Source organism: Eurytemora carolleeae, unplaced genomic scaffold, assembly GCF_000591075.1.
Source record: "Eurytemora carolleeae unplaced genomic scaffold, Eaff_2.0 scaffold15, whole genome shotgun sequence".
In the NCBI taxonomy this organism is placed as follows: domain Eukaryota; kingdom Metazoa; phylum Arthropoda; class Copepoda; order Calanoida; family Temoridae; genus Eurytemora; species Eurytemora carolleeae.
The window spans coordinates 232,105-258,647 of record NW_019396069.1 but is presented as its reverse complement, the minus strand read 5'-3'; the positions used below and the strand labels follow the sequence as shown (position 1 = coordinate 258,647).

Sequence of the window (26,543 nt, the reverse complement as noted above, 5' to 3'; positions counted from 1 at the left end):
AAAATGCATTACTGTTTATGAAAACGTTTTGAAACGTTTTCCCTTATAGTATAATGAAAAATTCAACGTTGCAGAAATGGGTTATTATTTTAATAATCAGGAAACGAAATTTTTTTTACAGAGTAAAATTTCAATAATGTAACGTATAACATTTAAAAAAATGTAATTCTGTAAATCAAAACGTTTCATAGCTTTTCTCTAAATACTAAATTGATTAGTCTAACGTTAGATATACGTCTGATGAAAATGTTGTTCATAAAACGTTAGACTATGAGGGCTGAGTTTTAATTTCAAAAGCGTAACAATAATTTCAAGTTTAAAGAAAATGAGTTTATGCCAAAAACTCTAATTTTCATTTAATATATCTTTGCAACCCGATGTCGTAGACCATTAATATTGAAATATTCAATGTTTAAACCATCGAGTTAGAAAGATATATGGATTAGTAAATTTGAAAAAAAAAACTTAGTTCCTGTCTAAAGTGTAAACGAGTTTTTTTGTAACATGCTATTTGTGAAATTTCAAATCTTATAAATGTTTCTTGGACATTAAAGGTTTTGATTTGCCATTGTTTGATGAAACCCACTAATACTTTGGAAAAGGAATACGACATTAAGAAATTTTACATATGCATTTTCTGTTATAAAGCAAATGATTTACTAATTGCAAAAAATCATAGATATTAAAAAATTCTGATTTTTAAAAACCGCCCCAACATTTGACTGTCCTTCGTCCTATGCAAAATTTGTTCGCAACTATTACGTTGAAAAAGAGAAGAAGTTAAAGCGTTAAAGCCGTTTTTAAGTTATTTAGGAAAAAAACGGGGGGAGGCTGTAAAACAAACCCCCACCCCCTCCAGCCGTTTTGCCCTCATTTAGAAAATAATTATTTTTCAGAGTTGAATAATGAATATGTTGAAAAGCAGTGATTTATCCTGGAGTACAATCCTAGGATATGGCGTTGGTCATATTTTTAATGATATATGTGCATCAATGTGGTTCACCTATTTACTACTTTTTTTTCAAAAGGTCAGTTAGTTTGGTATTGCAAGCATACTCGAACGGATTCGCGTATTTCTTTTTTAATTGCCATTAAAACTTTTTTTTGTCTTTGCAGCACATTGTTTCCAGCTGTGAACAATAGATGCGTAATCATATGACGCATATTATGTATTTTCGATTTGACATTAAATCTACATAAGTTCACATATACAGGGTTACCCACAAAGGATGAGACTTCAGAGACGACTCTACGGAATATGCACTGTCTGTTTCCTTAAATATATAAATTCCTGCAACTTTGAAACTTCTTTAAAGACTTCAAAGAGGAGGGCCTAATTTAACCCCTGTGATTGTCAGATTTAAAAAGTTTCAGGTCGTCTTTACTGTCTCATCCTTGTGGGAAACCATTTAAATGCATTAACCTAATATAGTAATTTGGACATAATTGGTCTGTACACTGTACACTTTGGCCCGTACACTGCACAGTATAATATTCACTTTACAGTGAGATGAGGGGAGAAAAGCCAACCACAACAATTTTCTCGTCCGAGCCACATTCTTCTCATTTTCTTATCCAAGCCCGAAATTCTTGCGTTTCTCATTTTTTCACAAATTAAACTTTTTTGGGAAATTTTAATATTTAATTTTTACAATGATGTGATCGAATTTTTAAAAATATCTAAAAATATATTTTGAAAATATCTCTTATGGTCGGATTTTAGAAAAAAAAATCATTTAGAGATGGCTAGGACGAGGAAATGGTGATAATGTGGCTCGGCAGAGATATTGTTGTGGTTTGCCTTTCTCCCCTCGTTAGATGGACCGGTACAGTGTTTAGAGGCTTGGCTTTAAATTTAAAAAGTCTAAAAAAATTGTTTATTTACATTAGGATTTTTATCTTGCGTATACAGCTGATCAATGTTTGTACTTCTGAATCATAAATTATTTGAACTTTGACCAAGGAATAATTATTCAAAACAATCATATCAAACGTCAAAATGTTTTAACAAAACTTTTTATTCTTTATTTACTCTTTGCGAACAATGCATTTTTGTTTTCATTTAATTGTTCATGGACACCCTCGCAATTAAATACTCTGCCTACCATAGTTTTAGTAGAAATAAATATTTCCAATTACTGCTATAGCGCCGATATAATGATTTATCTCTAATTGGATAATGAGCTAGATAGAAAGATAGATGTTACCGCCATGTACTATTTCTTTTGGTTCAGAATAGACAACAAACACATAACTGAACCCTGATTGGATCCGGCGCTAACGGACTCGGCATACTAGACTGTGGCAGAGGACAAGGGGGGTGTTCAATTAAATATTCTAGTTTTTTGTCTTTGACACAGAGTACAATCTTCTAATTCTTATATCTTTGCAACTAAATGTTAGTGACCTCAGATATTTCAAATTATGAATTTCTGCTAGACAAAAGTTTAAATATCAAAGTTTTACACTATCAGGTTTCAAAGATATAAGGATTAGAAAATTTGAGTTTGTTACAAGGATTCCAATTGTTTATTTGTTTTTGTTGTTGTATATAATCGAGTTTTTTTAGGTTTTATATTTTCAAACAGTGGATAGTGGAGTTCTGTTACTGGTTGGACAAATAGCAGATGGAATATCTACGACTATTGTTGGAATATTGGCGAGCAAACTATCAAATTTATTCTTTTGCAGGTCACTTGAAAACAAAAATCATTTATTTATTATTTATAAAAAAGACGTATAATATAAGAGCCTAAAAGCGGAGCCCATACAAAACTAAACTTTTCACCACAAAACATATCTTTTCAAAACTTATCATCAAAAAACTTATCATCACAAAACTTATCAAACTACAAAACTTATCTAACAACCAAACTTATCAAAACAAAACTTATCAACTAAAAAACTTATCAAACTACAAAACGTATCAAACTCAAAACTTGTCAATAAAATTCATGAATCTAAATTTTCAATTCATGGAAATGTTCCAACAATTTTTTAAAAATCCGCGAATTTTAAGAGAAAATTCGGTAAACTATCAGTTTCCCAGCCCCTTTCTGGGCAGACATGGTTATGAAGGAGGATAGCTTGGGAGTAGGTGTTCCAGGACACCAAGATAAGAATAAATCTAGATACAAGCGAAGGTCACAGAACAGAACGTAAAAATGTTTTTAAAAACAAATTTTGTAGTTATTTTAATAAGTTTTGTAGTTTGATAAGTTTTGTGATGATAAGTTTTGTTTTAATAAGTTTTGTGGTGTTAAGTTTTGCGGTGATAATTTTAGTGACGATATGTTTTGTATGGGCTCCCTAAAAGCTATGTAGATTCTTAAAAAAACAGATCGTGAAGATATAATGAATAGTATTTAAATAAATATTCAAATCGTTTAATAATTAATTTGCTTACCGTTATCAACAGGGTGTCCCAGGAAACATGACAGCTAGAATACTACTTTAAGGTTGTTTTTGATCGTTGAAATTATTTGCGGGATTTGTTGTTAAACCATAATGACAAACTTTTCCTAGTCCTTCCTGGCTTTTACAAAACGTGCTCTGTCTTTGTTGTGCTTCCGATATTACCGGAGATATTAAGAATTTTGATTAGATTTAAAATTTTTGAAGTTTACCAAAACTAATGAAATACCTCCGGTTATTTTAAAATCCCAAAAAATTGTTTTTCAAGTGAAAGCAAACTTTCGTGCAAGAATGCGCACAAATTTGCTTGCCGAATGGGGGGAGGCAGGCTGCCATATGCCATAACATTTCACCCTTTCATACGTTTTTAAATGATAAATTTAGTGCATTGAAATTGCAATTTTTTTTTAATCCTGACCACATTATCTTAAAGAAATTGAAGAAGTTTATTACAGATCAATAAATTGTGTTTTTAGATTATAAACCGCTTGTCATTTTGCAAAGAACATTTGACATCAAATTTTACGCATTGTGTGGGCACTAAGACAAATTGTTAGGAATAGTCTGTAGAATAAAAAAAGATAAGAAAAATCACAATCTTTACTGCACATTAACTGAACTTTACAAATAATATTATATTTTGCAATTTTCTTGTTAAATAGGGAATATGTTCGGTTATGGACGCCCTTTGAACTTTAAGAATATGTTCTGGTGCATCATTTTTATTGTTCATAATGTTTTCAAAAATAAGCCATTTATGGAGAAAGATTGAACTTACTTTTGGGGAAAATAAGCTAAGCAGTTTACATTAAAAGGAGTCGAGCCGTCAATATTGTAATTTAAAACTTGAATATTAAGTTCTTTATGTATATCATTGTGATGTATGTATGACGTCGCTGGATTTTTGAAAATCACAATTTCAATGCGCTAAATTTATCATTCAAAAACGTTAATAACTGCCGGAATACTCATCTGCTGTGGTATCGATTGTGGCTCATAACTGCTGGAAGACAAAAAACTAATATGTGGCATGGAAGGAAAAACCGTGTGGCTTATGGACGTCTGCCTCCCCCTGTTCGCTTGTCTTGTACTCCACAATTACTTTTACGCGGAATTCCGCATTTTTTAAAAAGGCATTTCAGTATAAGCATGGTGTTGTGATATAGTTCATGGCCAAATTTTCTATGCCAGCTCATTTAAAAATTTTAATGGTTGAGTACTAACAAATGACAAAAAAGGTGTTTTTAAATGAATGATCGACCTTTCGACCGTCTGGTAACCTCCTTTGCATTGCATTAAAATAGCATTCTTTAAAATATGTTTTACACAGTAATAAACAGAAAACTCTGGAATAGGAAGAAGACTTTTAGCCTCAATTGTTATCACTTAAAATAGCCCAAGGAACATGAGGCACTGCACTGCAACTAGTGATATGATAAGTTATTAGTAAAGCTGTTTGCTTTGTAACACCAAAAATGCACTTCAGTATTGTTCCTGTTCCACGGTTTTCTGGTTATCACTTTATTCAAGACATGTCAATGTGATAATGTCAAAAATGAGAGTTCTAGACCCCCCCCCCCCTACCCCATGTTTATAACACATTTTTACGTCAGAAAATATGGCGGGAGAAAATCTTGGCATCTGATTGGCTCTGCTTGTGTTCTGGTCAGCTTTCCATTCATTTTCTTGCCTTGCATAGGATGCGAGTAAGTACAGGGGGAGCCAATACATTGTGAAACATGAAGACGACATTAACAAGTAATTTCATATATTTGACAGTTTTACTACAGTCAGTCAATTTTATATGTAATTCAGTTTTATCAGTATGCTTGAAATCAATTTTAGTCATAAAGTTTTTAAATTGTTTGGATTGGACGTTTTTATTATTTGAGTCTCATAGTCGTCTTCCTCTTCCACAATTTTTCTAAGCTCCCCCTCAAGGTGATTGAGCTGTTAATATACTTGCACAATGTACACTAAACAATAAACAGTGATAACCAGAAAACTCTGAAATACTTTTAAAAGTCCAATGAGCATGGGGGGAACATCATGTGCAGTGTAAACAGGCTCATTTCTTTAGATTAATGCTTTAACTAAATAAGTGTCAACTTAAACTATTTGATTTCTAGACACCAATTCAATCAATCACTAATAAATCACTAATAATAATGGGTCTGTTTAAACTCCAAAAATTTTCTGTCTCATGCTCAATTTTATAACTTAATTCCTATTATAGAGTTTTTAAACTGTCCTCAATGTGCATTTTGCACTTCTATATATAAATTTGGCTTGTCTGTCTGTTTGTTTGTATCCAATAAACGTCAAAACGGCTGAACCGATCGGGCCCAAATTTTTTGTGGGACATCACGTGACCACAGGGAAGGTTTATGAATGATCGAAATTTCAAATATTTGTCTCCATCAAAATTCGATCTTCATTAAATTTTTTAAAATTTTGAAAATCCACGAAATTTTTTGTGAAAATCCGCGAATTATTTTTGTTTTGTTTTACGATGTACAGAAAGAGAACATGTTCACAATTAATTTAGAAGATGGGCGCGAAGCGCCCTCTAAGGCTAGTTACAATATACTTCTTACACTGTATACTGTACACTGTGTATTTCAAACTGTACACTGTACATTTCAAACTGTACACTGTACATTTCAAACTGTACACTGTACATTTCAAACTGTACATTGCACATTTCAAACTTTACACTGTAAATTTCAAACTGTACACTGTAAATTTCAAACTGTACACTGTAAATTTCAAACTGTACACTGTACATTTCAAACTGTACACTGTACATTTTCAATATGTACATGTACATTTCACTATAAAGGGTACAATTTAAATTGTACCAAGTAAAGTGTACATTGTACATTTGCAATTGGTACACTGTAAATTTCAAACTGTACACTGTACATTTCAAACTATACACAGTACATTTCAAACTGTACACTGTACATTTCAAACTGTACACAGTACATTTCAAACTGTACACTGTACATTTCAAACTGTACACAGTACATTTCAAACTGTACACTGTACATTTCAAACTGTACACTGTACACTTTACTTGGTACAATTTAAATTGTACCCTCTATAGTGAATTTACTGTAAGCTACTTATTGTTAAGTTTTGCTGAGTTACAGAAAAAAAATGGAATTTCAGCAGAAAAAAATTTTGAATAAATTTATTTCAAAGATGGTCCTTGGTCTGGATCATCGTTTAACCCTATCACGTTTTTTTCTAAATAACGGCTGACATTAGAACACTAAAACTATAACTTCAGTTTTTCAACTTCATAGTTCTGAAAAAAATGTCTAACAATCTTTTTTATGCATAGACATTTTAAACAAGCATTGTCCAATAGGGATAGGATTTATGGAGTTTACAGAATTCAATCCCACAACTTAACAATAAACATTTTAAGTGTAAACATTGTAAAATGTATAAACTTGTTTTATTGTTCACTGTTTCATTATTTAAAGTTTTATTATTTAAATATTTACTACTAGAGAGTCAAGGCGCTTCGCGCCCATCTTCTATATAAATTGTGAACTTGTTCTTTTTGTTTACATTTTAAAACAAAGAAGAAANAATTTAATGACGATCGAATTTTGATAGAGACAAATATTTGAAATTTTGATGATTCTTAAACCTTCCCTGGGCTCCCTAGATGTCCCACAAAAAATGTGGGACCGATCGGTTCAGCCGTTTTGACGTTTATTGGATAAAAACTAACAGACAAACAGACAGACAAGCCAAATTTTTATGTAGATAGATTATAATATGTATTAATGTTTATGCGAGAATTCGATAAGTTTGCAAGATACTTCAGCGAATTGTTTAATCTATGGTTAAATACTCAAAATATAACGGCAAAGAAATTCAGTTTTTGCCACGAACTCAAATTTCTAAGTAATGCTGTAAACCCTAGATATTTAAAAAATACATCATTTGATCATACAGAATTTAAAAGTTAGAAATATCTAAGATCTACAACATTCAATAACAAAGATAAAGGGATATGAAAATCAGAGTTTGTGGCAAAGTCTCTATTCCTGAAAAAAAACATAAAAATTTCTGATTCATTGCTTCAAATAATTTGCTGAAAAATTGGAACTAATTGAAATTAGAAATAAACCTAAATATGATGATTTTGTTGGTTGTTTTAATTATAAGATAATGTAAAGGAAACTAATGCTGACGTCAGATTGTTTAATTTATTACATTGTTTGTTTTCTTTGAATTTTCCTTCAAACAAAGTTCTTGAAGATAAATATAAGGCATGATATCTTCCATGAAATGGAACCTGGTGATTTGTCATAATATTTCCACTAAGATGGGACCAACAACCAAACAGACAAAGAGGGGAAATTCAAATAATTTTAAAATCCTGGTCATACATGAAAAAATGAAGTACTAGCTTTAAAAGTTCAAACTACTGTCATAACCATTTTCTAGAACCGCCCTACGAGGAACCCAGATGTTCTACTATAGTTGTTTTATCATCCTGTTCCAGTTTGGCTGGGCGTGTGTTCAAATATCTCATTTAGCATTGGTCACTCAACTTTCAGGTAGGCACGACGACTACGGTCAATTTTAATTCGACCTGGACCGACTCCTTGTACCGACGCAGCTATTGTGATGCGCGTATAGCATGTTCTGGACCAACCATGCCAAAGTCGTCCTGGTTTCAACTTTGATGGCGCGGCCAGACTTTTTTGCAGTACCCGGCCTATCATAGGCCTATTTGGCATACCCGGCCCTCTTGCTTAGTTTAGTGTGTAGGAGAATATCACAATATTACTTTCTCAAGAAAGAGAGGTTCATTTCAAGGTATGTAGACAATGTACAGTCTACATTCCTTGGTTCATTTGGTGAACCCCCGTTTTAGCCGACTCTAGTCTGCATATGTACTGTACAGCTTGCCCTGGATAGCTTAAAGTCTGTCTGGTGCGTTAAATGATATTACCTATCTATAACAAAATTACGCAATTAAATTTAAACATTATGTAATCTAAAGATAATATTACATAGTTCAAACTTAAATTTTACCTTATTTAAACGAAATTATTACATAAATTGAACGTAATTATTATATGTAATATAAACATAACAATATCAAATCAAAACATAATATTACAATAATAACCTAACATACATAGTAAATAATTCAAATTTAAATATTTCATAATGCAAATATAAATATTATGTAATTTTAACGCAGAACAGGGGTGGAATAACCCAATTATGAAAAAATTACCAAATAAAAATGGAGCTATAGCAAGCCCACACATGATCGATTGAGAATTCTTTATGAAAACTGTAAAACCATTTTTATTCAAGATAAAGGAGAGACGAGAACATTGTTGACCTCCCTCCGATATCTTGGAACTGTGGTTGCTAATGTACTTGTCTACGCTGTAACCTGGCTATTTTTTGGTCTTGAAGGAGGAAACAATGACATATCATCCAAGGACTCAGAAAAATTCAGGTGAAACTTCAGAAAAAAAATAATTCCTCGTTCAATGTCAATGGATTCTCATTGTTTATTTTCTTTAACAAATAAGAAATGAACATATTAGCCATTTTCCTGATCCCTTGATTTCAATATCTACTGTGGGCACATTTAATTTTAGGATAAATACAAATTATACTTTTCCATATCTTCATTTTAGCCATACCCATAGATAAATAAATAAACATAGATAGCTTATGTACGCAAAATCACCAAGTCATACCTCAAAGTTCTCTTCAACCCCAGATCATTGATCTCGATATCCACAATCCAAGAGTTCCAATCTTAGATCACAGCTAGTGCTTCATAGGATAGGTTTAACTGTATTGATAATTTCAATTGGTTGAACATAGTACATAGTGATAGGATTTAACTTGACAAATATTAATATCTTATAGAATTGGAATAGTTTTCAACATGAAAGGAAAAGACAACATTTATTGATCTTAGCATCATTCAATCTTCTTATAAGCAGAATTTATTTTTCATCTTTCCTAAAGTTATATTTGTATTAAGCTGGGACTTTTTTGCTGGATATATCGTTAATCCTGATCGTTTGACCTCAATATCCACAGTGGACACTTTTGAATTTTATGCAGAATATGCATGAACTCTTGATTTTGAATTTCTGCAATTTCTCAGTTCTCTCATTGGTTGAATGCAAAATTATCTTGCTTCTGATTGGCTGTTGATTTTCCATAGAAGACACTCTTCACGCGTCGGGATTTCGACTAAAAAATAAAATAATCAGTAAATTTAGAAAAGATTAAGATCGAACATTGCATCATAAATCGCTATTTAATCAAAAGTAAAATATTAATGATTTTTTATTGTTAAACATATTATTATCATTTCTATCATTCTGTTGATTTATTCTGTTGATTCTACCACTTTGATAGGTATTTCTAAAACCAAATCCAGCCAATGAAAAGTGACCTAGCTTTTTATGTTTGTACTTCTATCAGAGTTTTAGATTGGTTGACTTATCTACACTAATTTTTGACAGGTTTTTAACACAAGGATGTATATTTTTAACTGTATAAATTGTTTAAAATTCTAAATATTTGTTTACTTTGTTTAGAAATGTTATGTTGGTTGGAGTAGGAGTGGGATGTGTTACCACTGCTCTCTTTCATATTTTAGTTAGGTTTGTGGCATTTAAAAAAATGTTATCTTTTTTTGGGGTCTAGTAAGGAATAAACCGTAGTTGTGTTAATAATGGCGACTTCTGTATTTATTGAATTTTAAACCCCAACTCCGTTCACTGGATAGAAGTTTATAAATATCGATAACGAAACGATCAACCGTTAACAATAACGGCCGACATTTAATAAATATATCGTTAAAAATCGAGATTATTCTAAAATTTCTCATACCTTATGCCGAATTTAGACCCTGAGAGAAGACAATCATTTATTACATTTCTTTTCAGGATTCAAATGTTGTATTTTCAAAAATGGCAAATTTTTGCTTTGAGAAGTTGGAAATTATTGTATCAAAATTTTGTAATTTCAAAAATTATCGCTATTTTTCTAATAATTTTGTTCTTTTTAGGGAACCAGACACAAGAAGTTTTCAACAAGAGGTAATTTGCATTTTCTCTGTTCTGTAGAATTGCTATCTACTTATCTATCTATCAATTTAAACTAATGAAAAAAAATAAATTTAAGATTATTCTTTTTCAGGCTCTAGGCTCCAATCTAAGTAGTTCTAGGAAAAGCTATCTTCAATGGCTTCTAAATCCAAAATTTTATCTGGTAACAACTAAATCCGCCACTAATTTATATTAAATATAGTTTAAACAATAAATATGTAACTTTCCTTATCCTTTCCTTTTCCTTTTATTTATATTTTTATATTTTTTTTAGAATTGGGGGGAAATATTCCCACAACCTCTTTTTTTAGAGGTTTTTAAGTATTTTCTCCTGAAACACTTTTTTTTGTATGTTTTTGTTATTTTTCATAAATAAATATTTTTTACTTTTTTTAAAATCTATAACTCATCATTTAGATAAAGGGACATATCTATTATACTTTTAAGTGACATCTTTGTTGGAAAGTGTCATTAGCAATTTATAACCCATCTATCTAATTATAAACAATAGGTTTCATAAAATGATACGAATATTATTTATTAAATTGTATTTTTCAAAAAGAAATAGGGCTTTGCCCCCTCCCCCTCCCCTGTTTACTCTGTGCACCACCTTCTTCTTTGAACAAATTTAGTTACGAAAAGTCTCTTGAATATAAAAATGTCTATCATAAAGGGACTGTAAATGAAATTTCAAGTGACCCTTAAATGCAAAAATGGCAATGCCCGAATCACAACGGTACTATTTACATCTTTGTCTGATCAAATATGAATTAAATATGATTTAGATATTATTGTTTATTATTTTTGAAACTTCTAATTGTGGTTTAATTATCAGATTTTAACACATTTTAAATCTCAAAAAATGACAATATCTTATACTTTTATTATTTTCCGATGAAGGTGTCAAGGGCAAATTTTCAAGTTTGCATGAAGGGTCACTTGAGTATATATATATGCTTACAGTTCCCTTTTAGATGAACGTTTTCTATTTAAATTTTCTTATATTATCAGGTTGGTGTCGTTTACACAGCTTCAAGATTATTTGTTAATCTGTCCCAGTCCTATATACCTCTTTATCTTCAGGTAGTTTACAGGCTAGCCCAATAAACGTGTAAGTATCGCCCTTTTTGGCAGTTGTCAATATGATATCTGCCTAATCCAATTGAAGCTTAGTAATTTCGCAGATTTTACGCAATTTTGACCAGTTACACAGGATCAGTCGGAAATTTTGTTAAACGTTATTTTGAATTGATTATTACGAGCTATTTTGTTGAGATATGAAACTAACATTTTGGTTGCAAAATATTATTTACATAATTAAGTAGCTAGTATATTGGTTTTTGTTATACTAGACTGCCAAGTGATGAATAGCATCAGTTAAAAACAAAGAGAATAGAATATATATTAGAGGGGAATTTACTAGAAAAAAGTGTAAAACGGCCATTTTGTCGTACTGTTTCCATACTGCAGGTGTACTTCACATATTTATGCTATATAACCTTTTGGGCCCTGGAATATCATAAAGGGGGGGTAAGAGGGCGGTGCCCTATTCTAAACCCCTTTGTACAGGTATCAAAGGGGGGGGTAGTGTTCGAACTAAAAAAAATAGTACGACTACACTCGACTATTAGGTCATCGGGCTGGTTTCTGTTTTTTACTTGTTAAAAATTTGTATGTTTAAATATTGTTTTATTTTATAATAAAGCAGGTTTGTTTGTTTGTAAGTAACAAAACGGAACCAAAAACTATCGTTTTTCTTCGTTTTAAAAAATGTTTCTAATGTGTAGATTATTCTCCGAGGAGTTGAGTTGGTGTCTAGGAGGTGTAGTTGGAGCCTGTGCTGCAGTTTGGTTGTATCTTGATGTTGGAGGATTTTTTCTTAAATATGGAATATTTATTGTGTCAATCATATACGGGGCAGCTAATTCTCTTCTACTTATCACAAGGTACACTGCAAATCTACGAAAGGATAGGCTAAATTTAACAAAATTACTGGTAGGATATTGCTCCCTATAGCTTTAACTTTACGCACAAGCATGGAAGAGTAAGTTTAAAGGTAACATTATAGTAATAAAATACAATTTTCTTCCCCTCAATTCTACCGAATTCCCAGTAAAAATTTGAGGCAAATCGGTTCAGGATTTTCTGAGATTTTATCAGACATACAAACAGACAAACAAAAGAAATTACTACTTTTGTATGCAGATACGTTAAATTTCTTAACAATACAAAACCAGGTTTTTAAAATATTTATTTTAACTAAATTAATAAAATTTATTTTAGTTTGGCCCTGACTGCTAATCTGATTGGATCCAATACTGACTTTGCATCGTTCATTTATGGACTTATGTCACTAATGGATAAGGGAATAGACCAATATGAATTCACCACTTTTTGATTTTTTTTACAGAGAGTCCTATAAAAAGAAGTTAAATAGGAAAAAGTCAAACATTCTCATATGTGTATTTTATTTTGTCAAAAAGTAAATAGTTTACTACAGTCGTAGTCGTATATATCAAAACAATAAAGACGACTTTCAATTTCGATTTCTCCCAAAACCTCTTGATTACACAAAAACATGGAAACAAAGAGAAGCAGTCAATTAACAGCTTATCTTTGTTAACTTGTAAACTTGTAATTTGAAAAAAGCTTGTTAGAAATCAAAACCTAAATAGACAAGAAAATGATATTCCAGGGTCCAAAAGGTTATACAGCATAAATTTGTGAAGTACACCTGCAGTATAGAAACAGTACAACAAAATGGCCGTTTTACACTTTTTTCTAGTAAATTCCACTCTAATATATATTCTAGTCTCTTTGGTCTCATTGTATCATAACAAAATCTAAAAAAAAACAAAGTTTAATTTTCGCAGAAATAACCTTTTAAAAATAAACGTTTTATCAGGAATCGTCCAGAAACTGAACTTTTCAAATTTGACATTAGACAAATGTTGAATTCTTATTTTCTAATTTTGAAGGTTGCCAATGGAATCTCTGTGCTGGTTATACAAAATGAAGTCAGCTGTCTGAAAGTAAAAAAAAAGCATTTTTTATTTATTTATTTTTTATGTTATTTTAGTAAAAAAAGGATCTTAGGAGTTTTTCCAATACTTTGTAAGAATTAAAAGCATTCATTAGAAGGAATTTATCATATTACAGCATACGTCCAAACATTCTTCTATATATTAATTTTTTATGTTATTTTAGTAAAAAAAGGATCTTAGGAGTTTTTCCAATACTTTGTAAGAATTAAAAGCATTCATTAGAAGGAATTAATCATATTACAGCATACGTCCAAACATTCTTCTATCATAAGTCCATGGTAACTAGAATACTGTGAAATGATTTTCGTCTTTTTTATTTCTTTGAATTAAGAAATGTCTGATTAAATATTTGACATTTTTTATCATGTAAAATAATACCAAAAAAAGACCCCTGTGATTTATGAGCACTATATTGTAAAGTAAACTACACTGTTGAAAGCTCAATTTTCTATTAAATTTTAACCACCAAGGCATTCTTTTGTAGATTTTAGTAAAGTGCATTATTAATTCCTTAATTGTATGCAAAACCAATGTTGTTAAAAAATTGATTTCTATGCAATTGCCGATGCACTTATTAAGTAAAATAAGTCTGAGTAGTGACGAGTGAGTACACTGCAACAATTGATGTATTTCACGTGCATTGGACCCGTTAAAACAATAAGAGTTTTCTTTCGATTCTCTTTATCTTTGTGGTGCTTTGAGATCTTTAATACACTGTTTTTCAGCTTTACAACTCTGAGATTGGAGATATGGGAACCACAGCAGGTTTACCCATGAACATCACCACTATGACTACACCTTCCCCGAATCTAGATATTACTGGGTAAGCCAAGTATTTACTCTGTCTGCACACTCAACTCATGTGTATTTAAATCTGAGCTGATCCGACCTTTATGGTCCTAGTTTGTACTGTCCCGCCCACTACACATACGGCAGGGTTTAATATAGTTGGCTTAGCTCTGTAAGAAGGGCTAGCTGGTGTAACTATGTTGACGCGGTCTGACTTTAGACTGCATGCTGATTTAATTTACTCTCACTAAAGCGCGTAATTTTGCATGGCAATTTTCAACATTTTTGCCACATTTCTAAGAGTGCTTTAGCACGCTTTTAACAACTTTGTGTTGATACAGGAACTGTGATAAAGAAAATTTTATTCGGCCAATATTGAGAAGGTGCACCTGCATATTTAATATGAAAAAATACTTTTTATTGATCTTTATCTTATATAGAAAAATATGCATTTATCTCATATCTAATTTTAGATATATCAATATTATTTTTTGCTTGGATATTCTAATTTTAAATTTTCAGGCCTGGGTGTGATCAACCATATAATTTAGAAGCAACATGCTTTAAATTTTTCAGAACTGTACTGTTTACTGTAACAGGTAAAAATAAAACAAGTAAATATAAACATTTCAATCCTCATAAAAACGCCAATACTTTTTTTTAACTTACAAGACCCTAACGATAGGGATGAGACGTTTTTACTGTTCTGAAAAACAAAACTTGTTTTTTAAAGTTTAAAGATAAAGGGTTGTTAGGGGAAAGTTTTAGAACACTATAAACCTAGTTAATGGGGTAGGTCAATTAGGCTTTTGATAATCTGGATACAGTAAAAAGTCTGCCCTCGCCATCAAAGTTTAAACCGAACCGAGACACGGTTACAAACAAAGATAGTGTCGGACTGGTAGAAATTTAGTAGAGCTTTCTGAGAAGGCAGTGTGGGATAGGAATAATTCTTAAGTGACCCGGTCTAGACTTTTAAAGCCACCCTCAAAACCTTTGTCAAGGGTAAACTTTTGGTCTCTCATTGAAAACAAGGCATTCGGTTTTTGAAACACTTTAAAATTTATAACAGAAAGTATATACGAAAAAAGTCTACTTTAGTAATTAAAATTGAATTTAAATCTAAGGTTTCAACGATCAATGTAAGGCATCATTGTAAAAATGTCCGTAGATTGATCTAAATTTTCCATGAAAAAATAATCATAAATGATTTAATGTTTCTTAAATATTTCTATATATTGATATTTACTTGCATGCAATATTTTAGATACTAAAAATAAACTTAAATCTATCGGATATTAAATTTTTCCTCTAAAATAATCATAAAAGCTTTCTTGAATCTCTAATTTTATCACGAGCTTTCATGGAACTTTCTGATACAGGTTTTATGATAAAACTGACCTTTTTGTGTTTTATTATTTTTGAAAGCGTTTTTTTGCGATTTCTCAAAAATTTCAAGCTTTTTTGTTGAGTTTTTTGAACATCTATTTGATAATAAACAAAATTTAATAGACAAAGACGGTGATGTAATTTGTATCACCAACTTTTTAATGAAATAGTTTTGTCGGGAAATTAATCTCGATTAGTACAGAGAATTGAAAATGAAACTGATTGCTTAATTTGTAATATTTGTTAGTTAATTACGAAGAATTTTCATGAAATTGCAGTTAAATTATGTATTTGCAGTTGTAAAGTTCATAAAATAAAAATATACTACTTTATCATTTTGAATCTTTTATTAACCCAACATTTGGATAATGAAAGGATATTCATACAAAATTCTTAATTTATCTTTTTTTTAATAATTTCTAATTACGAAGAATTTAAATGAAATTGTTGTATAATTTTGTATACTTGCAGTAGTACCATAAATAATATATAATAACACACGATAATTAATTGTTTCAAAACAAAAGCTAAATTTGATCCTTTGCTTTGTTTAGGTGGTTCAGCAGTTGTGGGATCAATCTTTTGTTTACTAATATTTTTCGTTTATAGAAATAGAAAAGTGAAAAGTATTATAAATGGTATTTAGTATAAACCTGAGAAATTAAAAAAAAATGGATTTGACACAAAATATTTCAAATATTTGATTCAATATTGACAACTTAGTATATTGTAGTGTAACCATAGATAAATAGATGAGTGTAACATTAAGATAGAAAGATATTTAAAATGTATAAAAGAGAAAAAAAAAACAAAAAAAAAGTTTAATTATTCAAATAGTGATAAAATAGACAGTTTGCTGGGAGAAGGACCAAAACTTTGACTCATGGTGAGTTATTGAAATTAGTCCGATTTTGAAGTATTGGCATTGGCTTTGAAGGGCCCATGCAGCCACACATACTTTTTTACAGCCTTGGATATGAAAAAATGCATCTTCTAAAATGAATTTGGCAAAATACTGCTTGTTATCATGTCTGAATCTGAATGTTTTATATCATGGACTAAAATATCCAAGACGATGTATGTCAAATCTATTATATATTTTTTTCTTTGCTTGATTATTTAATACCTGTACCTGTTGTCAGATAGATTATTTCTGTGAATAAATGTATTACATATTATCTATTTATATAAAGTTTCAATCTATGTTTGTTTGTGTGTTCGATCAGAACTCCGACTTTTTTGACTGATTTTCCACAGGGATATGTTCTGAGCTTGGAATGCTCTTAAAAAGATTTTTTTCCAGGCAAAGCTTGGTTCCCCAATTAGTGCTGAATAAATAAATGAAATGAAGAAATTTATGATTCCTTTCTTCCACAAAAAGAACAGCAAATATTTTAAGATTTTTGCGAAAATTTTATACTTTTATAATTTCAAAGATGTATACATATCATCTTGAATGCATACGGAGCCAAAGTTTGAGAAACAATACACAAGACAAGGTTTTTAACTAGTTTTAATGATGTAAGGTAATTTCCAAATTTTGACCCGTCACACAAGACATGGTCTTTAATTAGTTTAAATGATGTTAGGTAATTTTCCAAATTTTGAACCGTCACACAAGACAAGATTTATAACTAGTTTTAATGATGTTAGGTATTTTCACAAATTTCAAACCGTCACACAAGACAGATTTTTAGCTAGTTGTAAGCTATTTTCACAAATCTTGAAACGTCAAACAGACAAGATTTTTAACTAGTTTTAATTTCGGAAAAAATAATCCTTTTTGAAAACGACCCACTTGTTTTGAACTTTTAGAAAACGAATAACAATCTTTTTTGAAAACGATTTGCAACCGTTTTTATACGATTGTTTTTTTTAAATTATCGCTTTTGAAAAAACTATCGTTTTTGAAAATTTTTTTATTGACAATCATGTTAACGATCGTTAAGGAAAGACAAATTTTATATAAACTGCCTTTTTGGAAAAACGATAGTTATATTCCCAAAGGAATTTTTCCAAGCGGAAACTATTTTTTTAACTGTGCACTTTCTCAAGCAGCAACTTTCCATGTCTTTCCTAGCTTCAACGCTTGTATTTAATCTAATGGATTTAATCTAGTTAAAGATTTCGACGCGAATAAATAGATGAATGTTTTTCTATTTTCAACAATTTATTGGATAATTTCTTACAAAGGGCAAATTGAAAAGCCTATAGAATATAAATTGAGTTTCTAGGCAATAAATAGACTTAATACATTCAAATATTAACTTATTCATATATATATATATATAAAGATGCATTATGCATACAATATATGTATTATATTTGTTATACAGTATAATTATTTAGATATAACAATTTAAACACTATTTTACATAAAGAACAGAGCAACAAATTATGTGGTATTATATGTGTCACGTAACCTTCATTTTGCGTATTGTCCCGTTATGTAGTCTGTATTTGACCTGAACAGCTTTCTCTAGCTAACTAAAAGTCGGCCTGGTACTTGAAATGAACTAGAGTTAAACAGTGATGAATTACCTAAAGGCGGCCAAATCAAAGAATATAATTTTTAAACCAAACCATAAAATTTTAAATCGAAATGCAACATAGATAAAACGTTAACTTTTACTTTGTCTGAACTATTACATAAAATTGGCCAACTCAAGCAATTTCTTATTTACGAAATGTCCCAACACCTAGAGTGCAAGAAATAAATGGATGACTTTTTGCATAAAGATTGTTCAAAAATAAAACCTTAAATTCTATATTCTTATATTAAAATATCTTTTATAAGTAAAGTATTGGATAGAATTGAAACTAACATATAAGTCTAAAAAAATACATCACAAGTATTTTCAGTGATAATATAACCTAATTATTTACTTCCTTTCATTCATAATAATTTTTTCTCTAAGATATTGATAAAATTATTGATTAAAAAACTGATTGAATCTATTCATACTTTATTTACTCAATTTTACATATGTTTACAAGATAATAAATAACTATTCAAGCCTCCCCCATAGCGCCTATACGTCCAATATATACATCAAACCATACAGGCTTAATTAATTTGCCCCGTCCTCAAAGGTTCAAAAGTAGAAGTTGTGCCAGGTGTAATGCTTACTTGTACCAGTTCTTCTAGTTAGGGTTTCCACGAAACAGTCAATTCTCTTGCACAACAGGTGCATTCATTCAAAATAACTAATTTTTTTGGACGAAATTTCGCATTAATACGAAATTTAAGTCAGAATTTTTTCATGATATTCGCATGAACATAGGTCATTTATGCAATATTATAATAAGTGGCAGAACTGATAGTGAAAATATCTAAAAATACCAGAAATTCATAAATCGCTAAATAACAGGGAGGGGGCAAGCCTTCTTAAGGGAGGGGCATGCCGCATGCCCCCTTAATCAGGCTAGGGTGGCCATGCCCCCCCTAGTTGCGCGCTTGACCAGACTGATCTGATGTTTAGTGAATGTGATTATGATTGATTAATTCGCGAGTAACTTAGTTACTAGCTAATTTTATTTAACAATTTTTATATTTAAGGTTAGGTTAGGACACTTTCTGGGCCAAGCCCTGCGGCTAGGACAGGCTAGAGGCCACCAGGTCCTATCAATTTATTACATGGCCAAAATTTAAACTACTTTTAACCAAAAAATATTTATTGTGTACTATTTGAGGGTTAGGTTAGGTTAGGGCAATTTCAATGCGCTGTGGCCAGGACAGCCTTCAATTTCAACAATTTTCAACAAAATGGGTGTATATTTAGGGTTAGGTTAGAATAAGACATTCTGGGCTGAGCGCTGCTTGGGACATCTGCTATCTTATGTATTTGTCTTTATTCGCTATCGGTGAAAAAAGTAGATATTGTAAAGCTTAAATCCCCTTCTAATTTTTCCTGTTCAAAGTTTTCTTCTTCTTTCTTGTTTATCTTGCTTTAAGCTGCAAGCACCCATCTCTACTGTCAAGATATTTCCCTTCCACTATTTTCTGTTCAATTAATTTTTTCTTCTTGCTTCTTATTTCTTGTTTTTACACTTTAAGGCCTTTCCAAATAGTTCTTTTAACATCGAGTTGTGGAGCAGGTATAGGAGAGAGATAAGGATGTTTGTAGGAAGAAGGGTATAGGGGATTTCTCCCTGTTTTCCTTCATTTTATACTGTTTCCCAGTTAGGGAGGGGAATTTAGGAATTTACCCATAACTGCACCCATATGATTAAATATGCTTTGCAGAGACGGGTACTCCATTTGTAATTTAAATATTTAGAATAGGTTATTGTATATGCAATAAATGTACATAGGACAAATTTTTCTTGTTCAAATGAAGTACCCGTCTGCAAAGCATGTAATCATATGGTAGGGCGAACTGCGTCAATTATATCTTCCTTCTATTCTAGGAAAACTTCATACTGCAAAGATTTTCTTAAATTGCTAAATTTCTTGGAAAATTTCTTAAATTTAAACATTTTAAATGGTGGAATGCATTTGCTTCTTTTTGTAAATTTGAAAATAAACTTGGCTTTAAATATATATTTATTTATTAAAAGGGAATGTAGGCATAATTTCAAGCGACTTTTAATTAAATCCTCTTTAAAAATTGATAATTTTCAATTGTGGTTTCTCTGTTAGAGTGACTTGCGGATTTCTTGATACAGAAACAATTGGCTGGGAAATTGTGTGAATTCAACTTTTAACTTGAAAATAACAATCTTCCACATTATTGATCAGATCAAGGTCACTTGAATTTACTTGTGCAGTCCCTTTAAAAGCCTTTTTTGATGAATATTTTTTTAACATAATTTATAAAGAAAGACGACATTTCAGGATGATATCTTTTAAGCGTTTTCCCCAAAAAATTTAAATTTTAAACTCAATGCGAATGTTCAGACGAAATTAAATTGTTCATAAAATTTAAAAAAAGTTTAAATTTTGAATTATCTAGCTACCTCAACTGTTTTGTGAGATATCTACCTGCCTCAACTGCTTCACGTGCGTAGCTCGCTTAGGCTTTAGCTAAAATTTCAACATGGCCGCCGCAATCGTTTCGTGCTAGTTGCGTGGCTTCAAATACAGTAGAATTTAAGCAACATTACGATTTTTGTTCAAGTCTAGAATTTAATAGTTAAAAGTTGTATCAAGTAAGTATTTTGTAAAGTTAACATTTTTCAGTCAGACGCCAAATTGTTATATTTTAGTCGATATTTACGTTCACAAACTTACTGTTTCCAGTTTCTGGTCTTAATAGTGGACTACTGGTAACTTGAGGGTGGTCTGGTATATATCTTGTGGACTAAAAATGTCTGGTACATCTGGACTAAGCTCTCACGCTGGGATTGTGGACTTATCAAACTTATGGTACATAGGGGACTCAACGTGGACTCCACGGCACTTAGGGGACTTAATGTGGACTCACTCGGTCGCTGAGTGGGGTTAAGGTCTGGTCTGGTGGATAAGTTATCGGTTAAATGTGGACTTGTGAAGTCTGGTCTTGAAGTGGAACGTCTGGTCTTACAGTGGACCGTCTGGTCTTATAGTGGACCTAGAGTATTGTTAACTTGGACTCGTGGACTTCTTTGTTCCGAGGACTTCTTTTAGGGTCTAGCTAGGGCTATCCCAAGGTATTTCAAAACATCTTATCTTATATTTATCGGAACACTAGCGATTATAGAGATATTAAATCTTAATGAATGACTAAAAACGAAATATACAAAGGGGGGGAGGGGCTCAGGGCTAATACATGGTATAACTGTGTACATGACAGTTATTCTGAGCCAAGTCTGGGTACTTATATGTGTAACTTTGACTCAAGTCATGGTCTAAACATATATATTAAAAGTTCAAAGTATTAACTGTGGAATCGAAGGTTTACTTTCACATCATCAGATCTTTGTCTGGTGGTGTAATCTGGAAATATCTCCAAATTTGTGAAATCTTTAATCATTGCTTAAACGATATTGTATGTTTGCAGGTAGCCTAGTCAGGATGTCCGACTACAAAGTATATATTGGAAACCTGCCTGAAGATATCAGGGATCGTGATATTGAGAAGCTCTTCAGGGGTTACGGCTACTACTTTTTTTTAGAGGTTTTTAAATGTTTCCTCCTGAAAAACCAATGGTTTTGTTTAGTTTTTGTTATATTTTAAATTCTTAACTAATATCCACAAATCTTCTAAATGTTATTCTCTAACCCCTCCATCCCCTCTCCTCTGTATTGTCGAAACTTCGAAAGGAGGGAAAATTAATTGTTAAAATGTTACCTTCTCTCACGGTTTTGAATTTTTTTATCTTAAAATCCATAATGACGCAATATTTTCCTCAAAGCTTGGAAATGCTATTCACCAACCCCTCTCTCCCCCCTGTATTCTTTTTATATATGTATTTATATATACAGGGTGAGTCAAAAAAAAAGTGATTTGCGGCACCTGTTGAATAATTGTACATCTCTTGTGCAACTCTCCTGCATGGTGTTTTTCAATATTTTTAAAAAAAATTTGCATTATTTTGGTACGCCAATGGCCCAAAAAGAAATCTGCTAACCTTTTTCTCTAATAATCAAAAGTTCAGAAAAGCAAAAATGTGTTAAATAATTATTTCTATCGACATCTAACATTTTGTAAAGATTGAATCAAAGAAGCACAGAAAATTCGCAAAATTGTGATAAGAAAATTCGCAATTTTTAGTTCTGGTCTAATTTTTAATGAAAGTTATTTAAATTCTCTAGTTCCTTTCTTTCCTAATTACAATTTTGCAAATTTTCTGAGATTCTGTGATTCATTCTTTTTAAAATTTTAAATTCCGATAGAAACAATTTATTTACACATTTTTGTTTTTCTGAACTTTTGATTTTGAAAGAAAAAAGGGTTCTAGGATGTTTTTTTGGGCCATTGAAGAACCAAAAAAAAATACAAATTAAATAAATATGGAAAAAAACACAATACAGGAGAGTTGCACAAAAAAGGTACAATTTTTCACCAGGCGCTACAAATCACACTTCTTTGACTCACCCTGTATATATCTTTAATTTACTTGATAATTTTCTATGTAGGGCAATTACGGATTTTGTGAGTTTGAAGACGGAAGAGACGCAGAGGATGCAGTTAGGGTTAGTTCTAATCAATTTTACGATACCATCAAAACCACTATCATGGAAGAAATGGGGGGGTTTCTGTATTCAGAAAGTGTTTAATTTTTAAATAAAAAATAAGTCCATGATGGACCAGACGAAATATTTGAACCAAAAAGTATCACAGGGTGTCCCACGAAACATCAAATAACGGATTGTACGCATTTTTTTCAAATGTACGCATTTTACAGAATTTTACAAAATGTATGGATTCTATGGATTTTTCCCCTTAATTGTACGGCTTTTACTAATATCTTGAAAATTTCCGAATTTTTTTAAGAAGGATTTTCTTCAAGTTTTGTCCACCCTGAGCTGAAACGAGTATGATTTTGAAACTATAAGCTCAAGTCTCCTAGTCCTGGCATTTTTGCTGTGTATACTACTGGAGATATTAAGAATTTTTCAATTATGGTAAATAAAAGATACTGCCAAACTTTAAACGAAAATCTTCATATCTCGAGGAAATTAGTACAAATATGACCAAATTCTGGAAATGCCAGGACTGGAAGTATTTTGTGAATTTCTGAAATCAGGGTTACATCAGTATTTTTCAGAATTGAGAATGAAAAGAAAAATGAAATGGGAAATCAAGTCGAGTTTTTTTTCAATCTTTTTATACTTTTCTCAAAAATCAATTATTTTCCATGAAATGTCATTTATTTTCCCAATTCAGCACGAAAAATCCATATTTTTTTTTTGGAGGGGGGGGAATATACAGTATTCACCCTCGGTTTTTAAATCGAAGATTGTTTCGTAGGACACCCTGTATGAAGATTCTGAATATTCCATTATAACTGAATTGTACTGTTCTCTTATTTCTTTGAAATCAGGCGCATAGCTTCTTTGTAAATTATATTTGTTTTTACGCTTTGTATTCAGGACTTGGATGGCTCGCGAGAATTTGGTGGTAGTAGGCTGAGATTAGAACACGCAAGGGAATCGTTACAAACAGAGTAAACTTGTCCGTATTCACTGTTCATCTTGCGGAGACATTATAAACACTTCTTTACAGTCTTTTACCCTTTTCATAAAATAAACTCAAGCAGACAGTATAATATTATGGCTTTTGAAATTAGGTATTACAATGCTAATTCATAAGAAAGACGATATCGAATTCGTCACTGAATTTCCATGTTTTTTTGGACACCCTGTATGTTTAATTTGAATACAACTGTCGTCGCTTTTATGCTTGTCATAGGTTTAATGTCCGTGGAATTTTTTCTTAACGACCGTCTTAATTTAGTCCATTGTGATAAGATTGACTGATAAAATAAGATTTTTCCTAGGTTGATTGTTGAGAATCTGTCAACTAAGACATCCTGGCAGGACTTGAAGGACTTCATGCGTCAGGTATTAATAAAGTAAAAAATTTAAATGCTGATACAAGGGTGTATATTTACCCTATGTTTTTTATTGATAAATTCGGGCAAAAAACTTTTCTTTTTTAGTAAAAAGAATGGTAAATCATAAATAATTATTTCGTATCATTAAAGCCTTGTTTCATTACGTCGTTGCAACATATGGCAGATGTTTCTAAATCAGTGCTCTTAAATTATTTTTATTAAGATCTAGTTATATTCCACTTAAATATTAGCTTTACCTTTTCAATCTTGTGATTTTTACATGAGATAATAGTCACACTGGAATATTTTCAATAGGCATCCCTTCTCATTCTCAACAATTTACTCTCAAATCGGTTAGGTACTGGTTAGGCATCCCTTCTCACTCTCAAGAATTTACACTTAAATCGGTTAGGTACTGGTTAGGTACTGGTTAGGTATCGGTTAGGTTTCCGAAATGAAAACTGGCGGCAATAATGGGAAGATAAAATAAGAATAAATAGCCTTTCGGGGAAATTGAAAAACTTAGGGCTTAAATTATCAAAAGGATTTAGTCATGCGAGCCCTCCACTCCCTCAAGTTGAAACTTTGATAATAAGGACGCACACAGTCGAGATTTTTGGTCGATCATTGTAGTTATAAGGAACAGGAGGGGGAAGATTAAAGTATTCACTAATTTTCCAACATTTTTATATTTTTGTTCAGGCTGGAGAAATAACCTACACCAATACTCATCATCAGCGCCCTGGAGAGGGAGTAGTCGAATTCGGCTCCAGGAGCGACATGGAATACGCTTTAGACAAACTCGACGGAGAGGAGGTCGATGGTCGCCGAATTAAGTTGGTGGAAGAATCACGTGGCCGATCCCGATCTCGCTCGAGGTCCCGCCGCTCTCGGTCCAGGTCCAGGCGATCTCGATCCCGCTCCCGTAGATCCAGGTCTAGGTCGGACAGATCCAGAAGCAAATCCAAGAGCCGAAGATCTCGATCCCGATCCCGTTCATAATCCATTAGCTGTAATCGGTACAGTTACAGATACATCAGCTGTACTCGTTATAGTTCTTGATTCGTCAACTGGACCCGGAACAAAACTCGTCTCAATTATTGACAAAGCAGAGACGTTTCGAGTCTCCGTTTAAATGTTGTACTCTGTAAATTGTAAAAGCCCCACAGCAGCAAATTGAACACCGTAATTATCGCGTTATAGTAATTCTGCATTTGATTTTCAAAATTGTTATGTGGAAACTTTCAATAATTCCTTAATTGTTATATATGGAAATTACTCATTTTGGGCATCTAAAAATTTGTTTCTCATCGTAAATGTTTCAGAGAACATGCAGATCTTTGTTAAGACCCTGACGGGTAAGACCATCACCCTCGAGGTTGAGGCTAGTGACTCCATCGAAAACGTTAAGGCCAAGATCCAGGTACAAATTTTCTTACAGCGGTACTTTCACGGGTCCAAGGACTTCAATGTTTTTTTTTTAATAAAAATTGTACATAAAACATTAAAAGTTATTTTTACTTTAAAAATATTTGTTTTCTCATTCAGCAATTTAAAAATGGCACCAAAACTAGTAAAAAAAAAATCATTTACAAATTGGAGAATATGACTTCAAGAAAATATAAACGTCGGTTTGATTTTGTCCAATTTCTTATCAACTGATTGAAACCCAATTTGTCATTCTCATCAAGTTGAAAACAAACCCTACTATTAAAATCATAAGTCAACCCCATTTAAAATTTTATGAATTGCAATAAATAGTTGAATTACGTAGACTAAGTTAAAGTTGAGGAATCGGATTACTTATTCTATAAACTTGAGAAACTAAACAAAAGAAAGATGAAAGAACATTTTCTGTTAAGGATAAGGAGGGAATCCCTCCAGATCAGCAGAGATTGATCTTCGCTGGAAAGCAGCTGGAGGATGGAAGAACTCTATCCGATTACAACATTCAGAAGGAATCCACCCTTCACTTGGTTAGTTTACATTTAAATTTTAAAGTAGTTACGGGCATGCTTGATTCACTAAGGTACCAATAAAACTTGACCGGAATGAACTTTAGTTGATATCCCGAAATAAAAAAAAATGGAATCCTTCTTCATATTCCAAGAAAACAAGACAAAAATAACTTTTTTTCTTCCACTTCTGAGCCATTGTCCTTACTTATTTTTTTTTCGAAAGGCCTAACATATTAAATCTTTGCTCTTGAGTTCACTATTCAAAATTTTAGGCAAATCGGTCAAGATGTTCAGTAGTTATGATTGGACATACTAACGATAAACAGAACTACTTCTTTACATATAGAT

At 31.6% G+C, this 26,543-nt stretch overlaps 3 protein-coding genes and 1 long non-coding RNA gene across 7 annotated transcripts in view; 3 read left to right on the top strand and 1 right to left on the bottom strand.

Annotated features, from left to right (window-relative positions):
- LOC111711550 (inner centromere protein) overlaps positions 1–26,543 on the bottom strand; it is a 76,005-nt gene that overhangs the window by 35,637 nt on the left and 13,825 nt on the right. The gene's annotated exons all lie outside the window — the stretch shown is intronic.
- LOC111711558 (major facilitator superfamily domain-containing protein 12-like) lies at positions 901–26,182 on the top strand. Of its 4 annotated transcripts, XR_002767279.1 has the most exons (9): positions 901–1,028; positions 2,570–2,691; positions 5,028–5,120; positions 7,885–7,997; positions 8,770–8,917; positions 10,023–10,088; positions 10,496–10,526; positions 25,563–25,660; positions 26,100–26,182. XR_002767279.1 is itself a non-coding variant. In XM_023485948.1 (8 exons), exons 1-8 carry the CDS (start codon positions 906–908, stop codon positions 25,590–25,592), a joined length of 726 nt encoding a protein of 241 aa, XP_023341716.1. In that variant the 5' UTR covers positions 901–905; the 3' UTR covers positions 25,593–25,661. The 4 variants fall into 4 exon arrangements, 3 of the variants coding, with proteins under 3 accessions (XP_023341716.1, XP_023341732.1, XP_023341724.1); XM_023485948.1 differs by lacking the exon at positions 26,100–26,182 and having other exon boundaries at positions 25,563–25,661; XM_023485964.1 differs by lacking the exons at positions 25,563–25,660; positions 26,100–26,182 and adding an exon at positions 21,739–21,830.
- Positions 22,780–23,814, top strand: LOC111711597 (uncharacterized). Its single transcript, XR_002767289.1, has 2 exons — positions 22,780–22,873; positions 23,774–23,814. It is a non-coding gene; the product is annotated as an uncharacterized LOC111711597 (long non-coding RNA).
- On the top strand, positions 24,137–25,562 carry LOC111711591 (serine/arginine-rich splicing factor 6). Its single transcript, XM_023485985.1, has 2 exons — positions 24,137–24,244; positions 24,940–25,562. Exons 1-2 carry the CDS (start codon positions 24,236–24,238, stop codon positions 25,237–25,239), a joined length of 309 nt encoding a protein of 102 aa, XP_023341753.1. The 5' UTR covers positions 24,137–24,235; the 3' UTR covers positions 25,240–25,562.

Coding starts and splice junctions, on each gene's coding strand:
- LOC111711558 (XM_023485948.1), top strand. CDS start 906: ATGAATATGTTGAAAAGCAGTGATTTATCCTGGAGTACAATCCTAGGA. Junction 2,692..5,027: donor TCAAATTTATTCTTTTGCAG/GTCACTTGAAAA, acceptor TTTTTACGTCAG/AAAATATGGCGGGAGAAAAT. Junction 5,121..7,884: donor TTGCCTTGCATAGGATGCGA/GTAAGTACAGGG, acceptor ACCATTTTCTAG/AACCGCCCTACGAGGAACCC.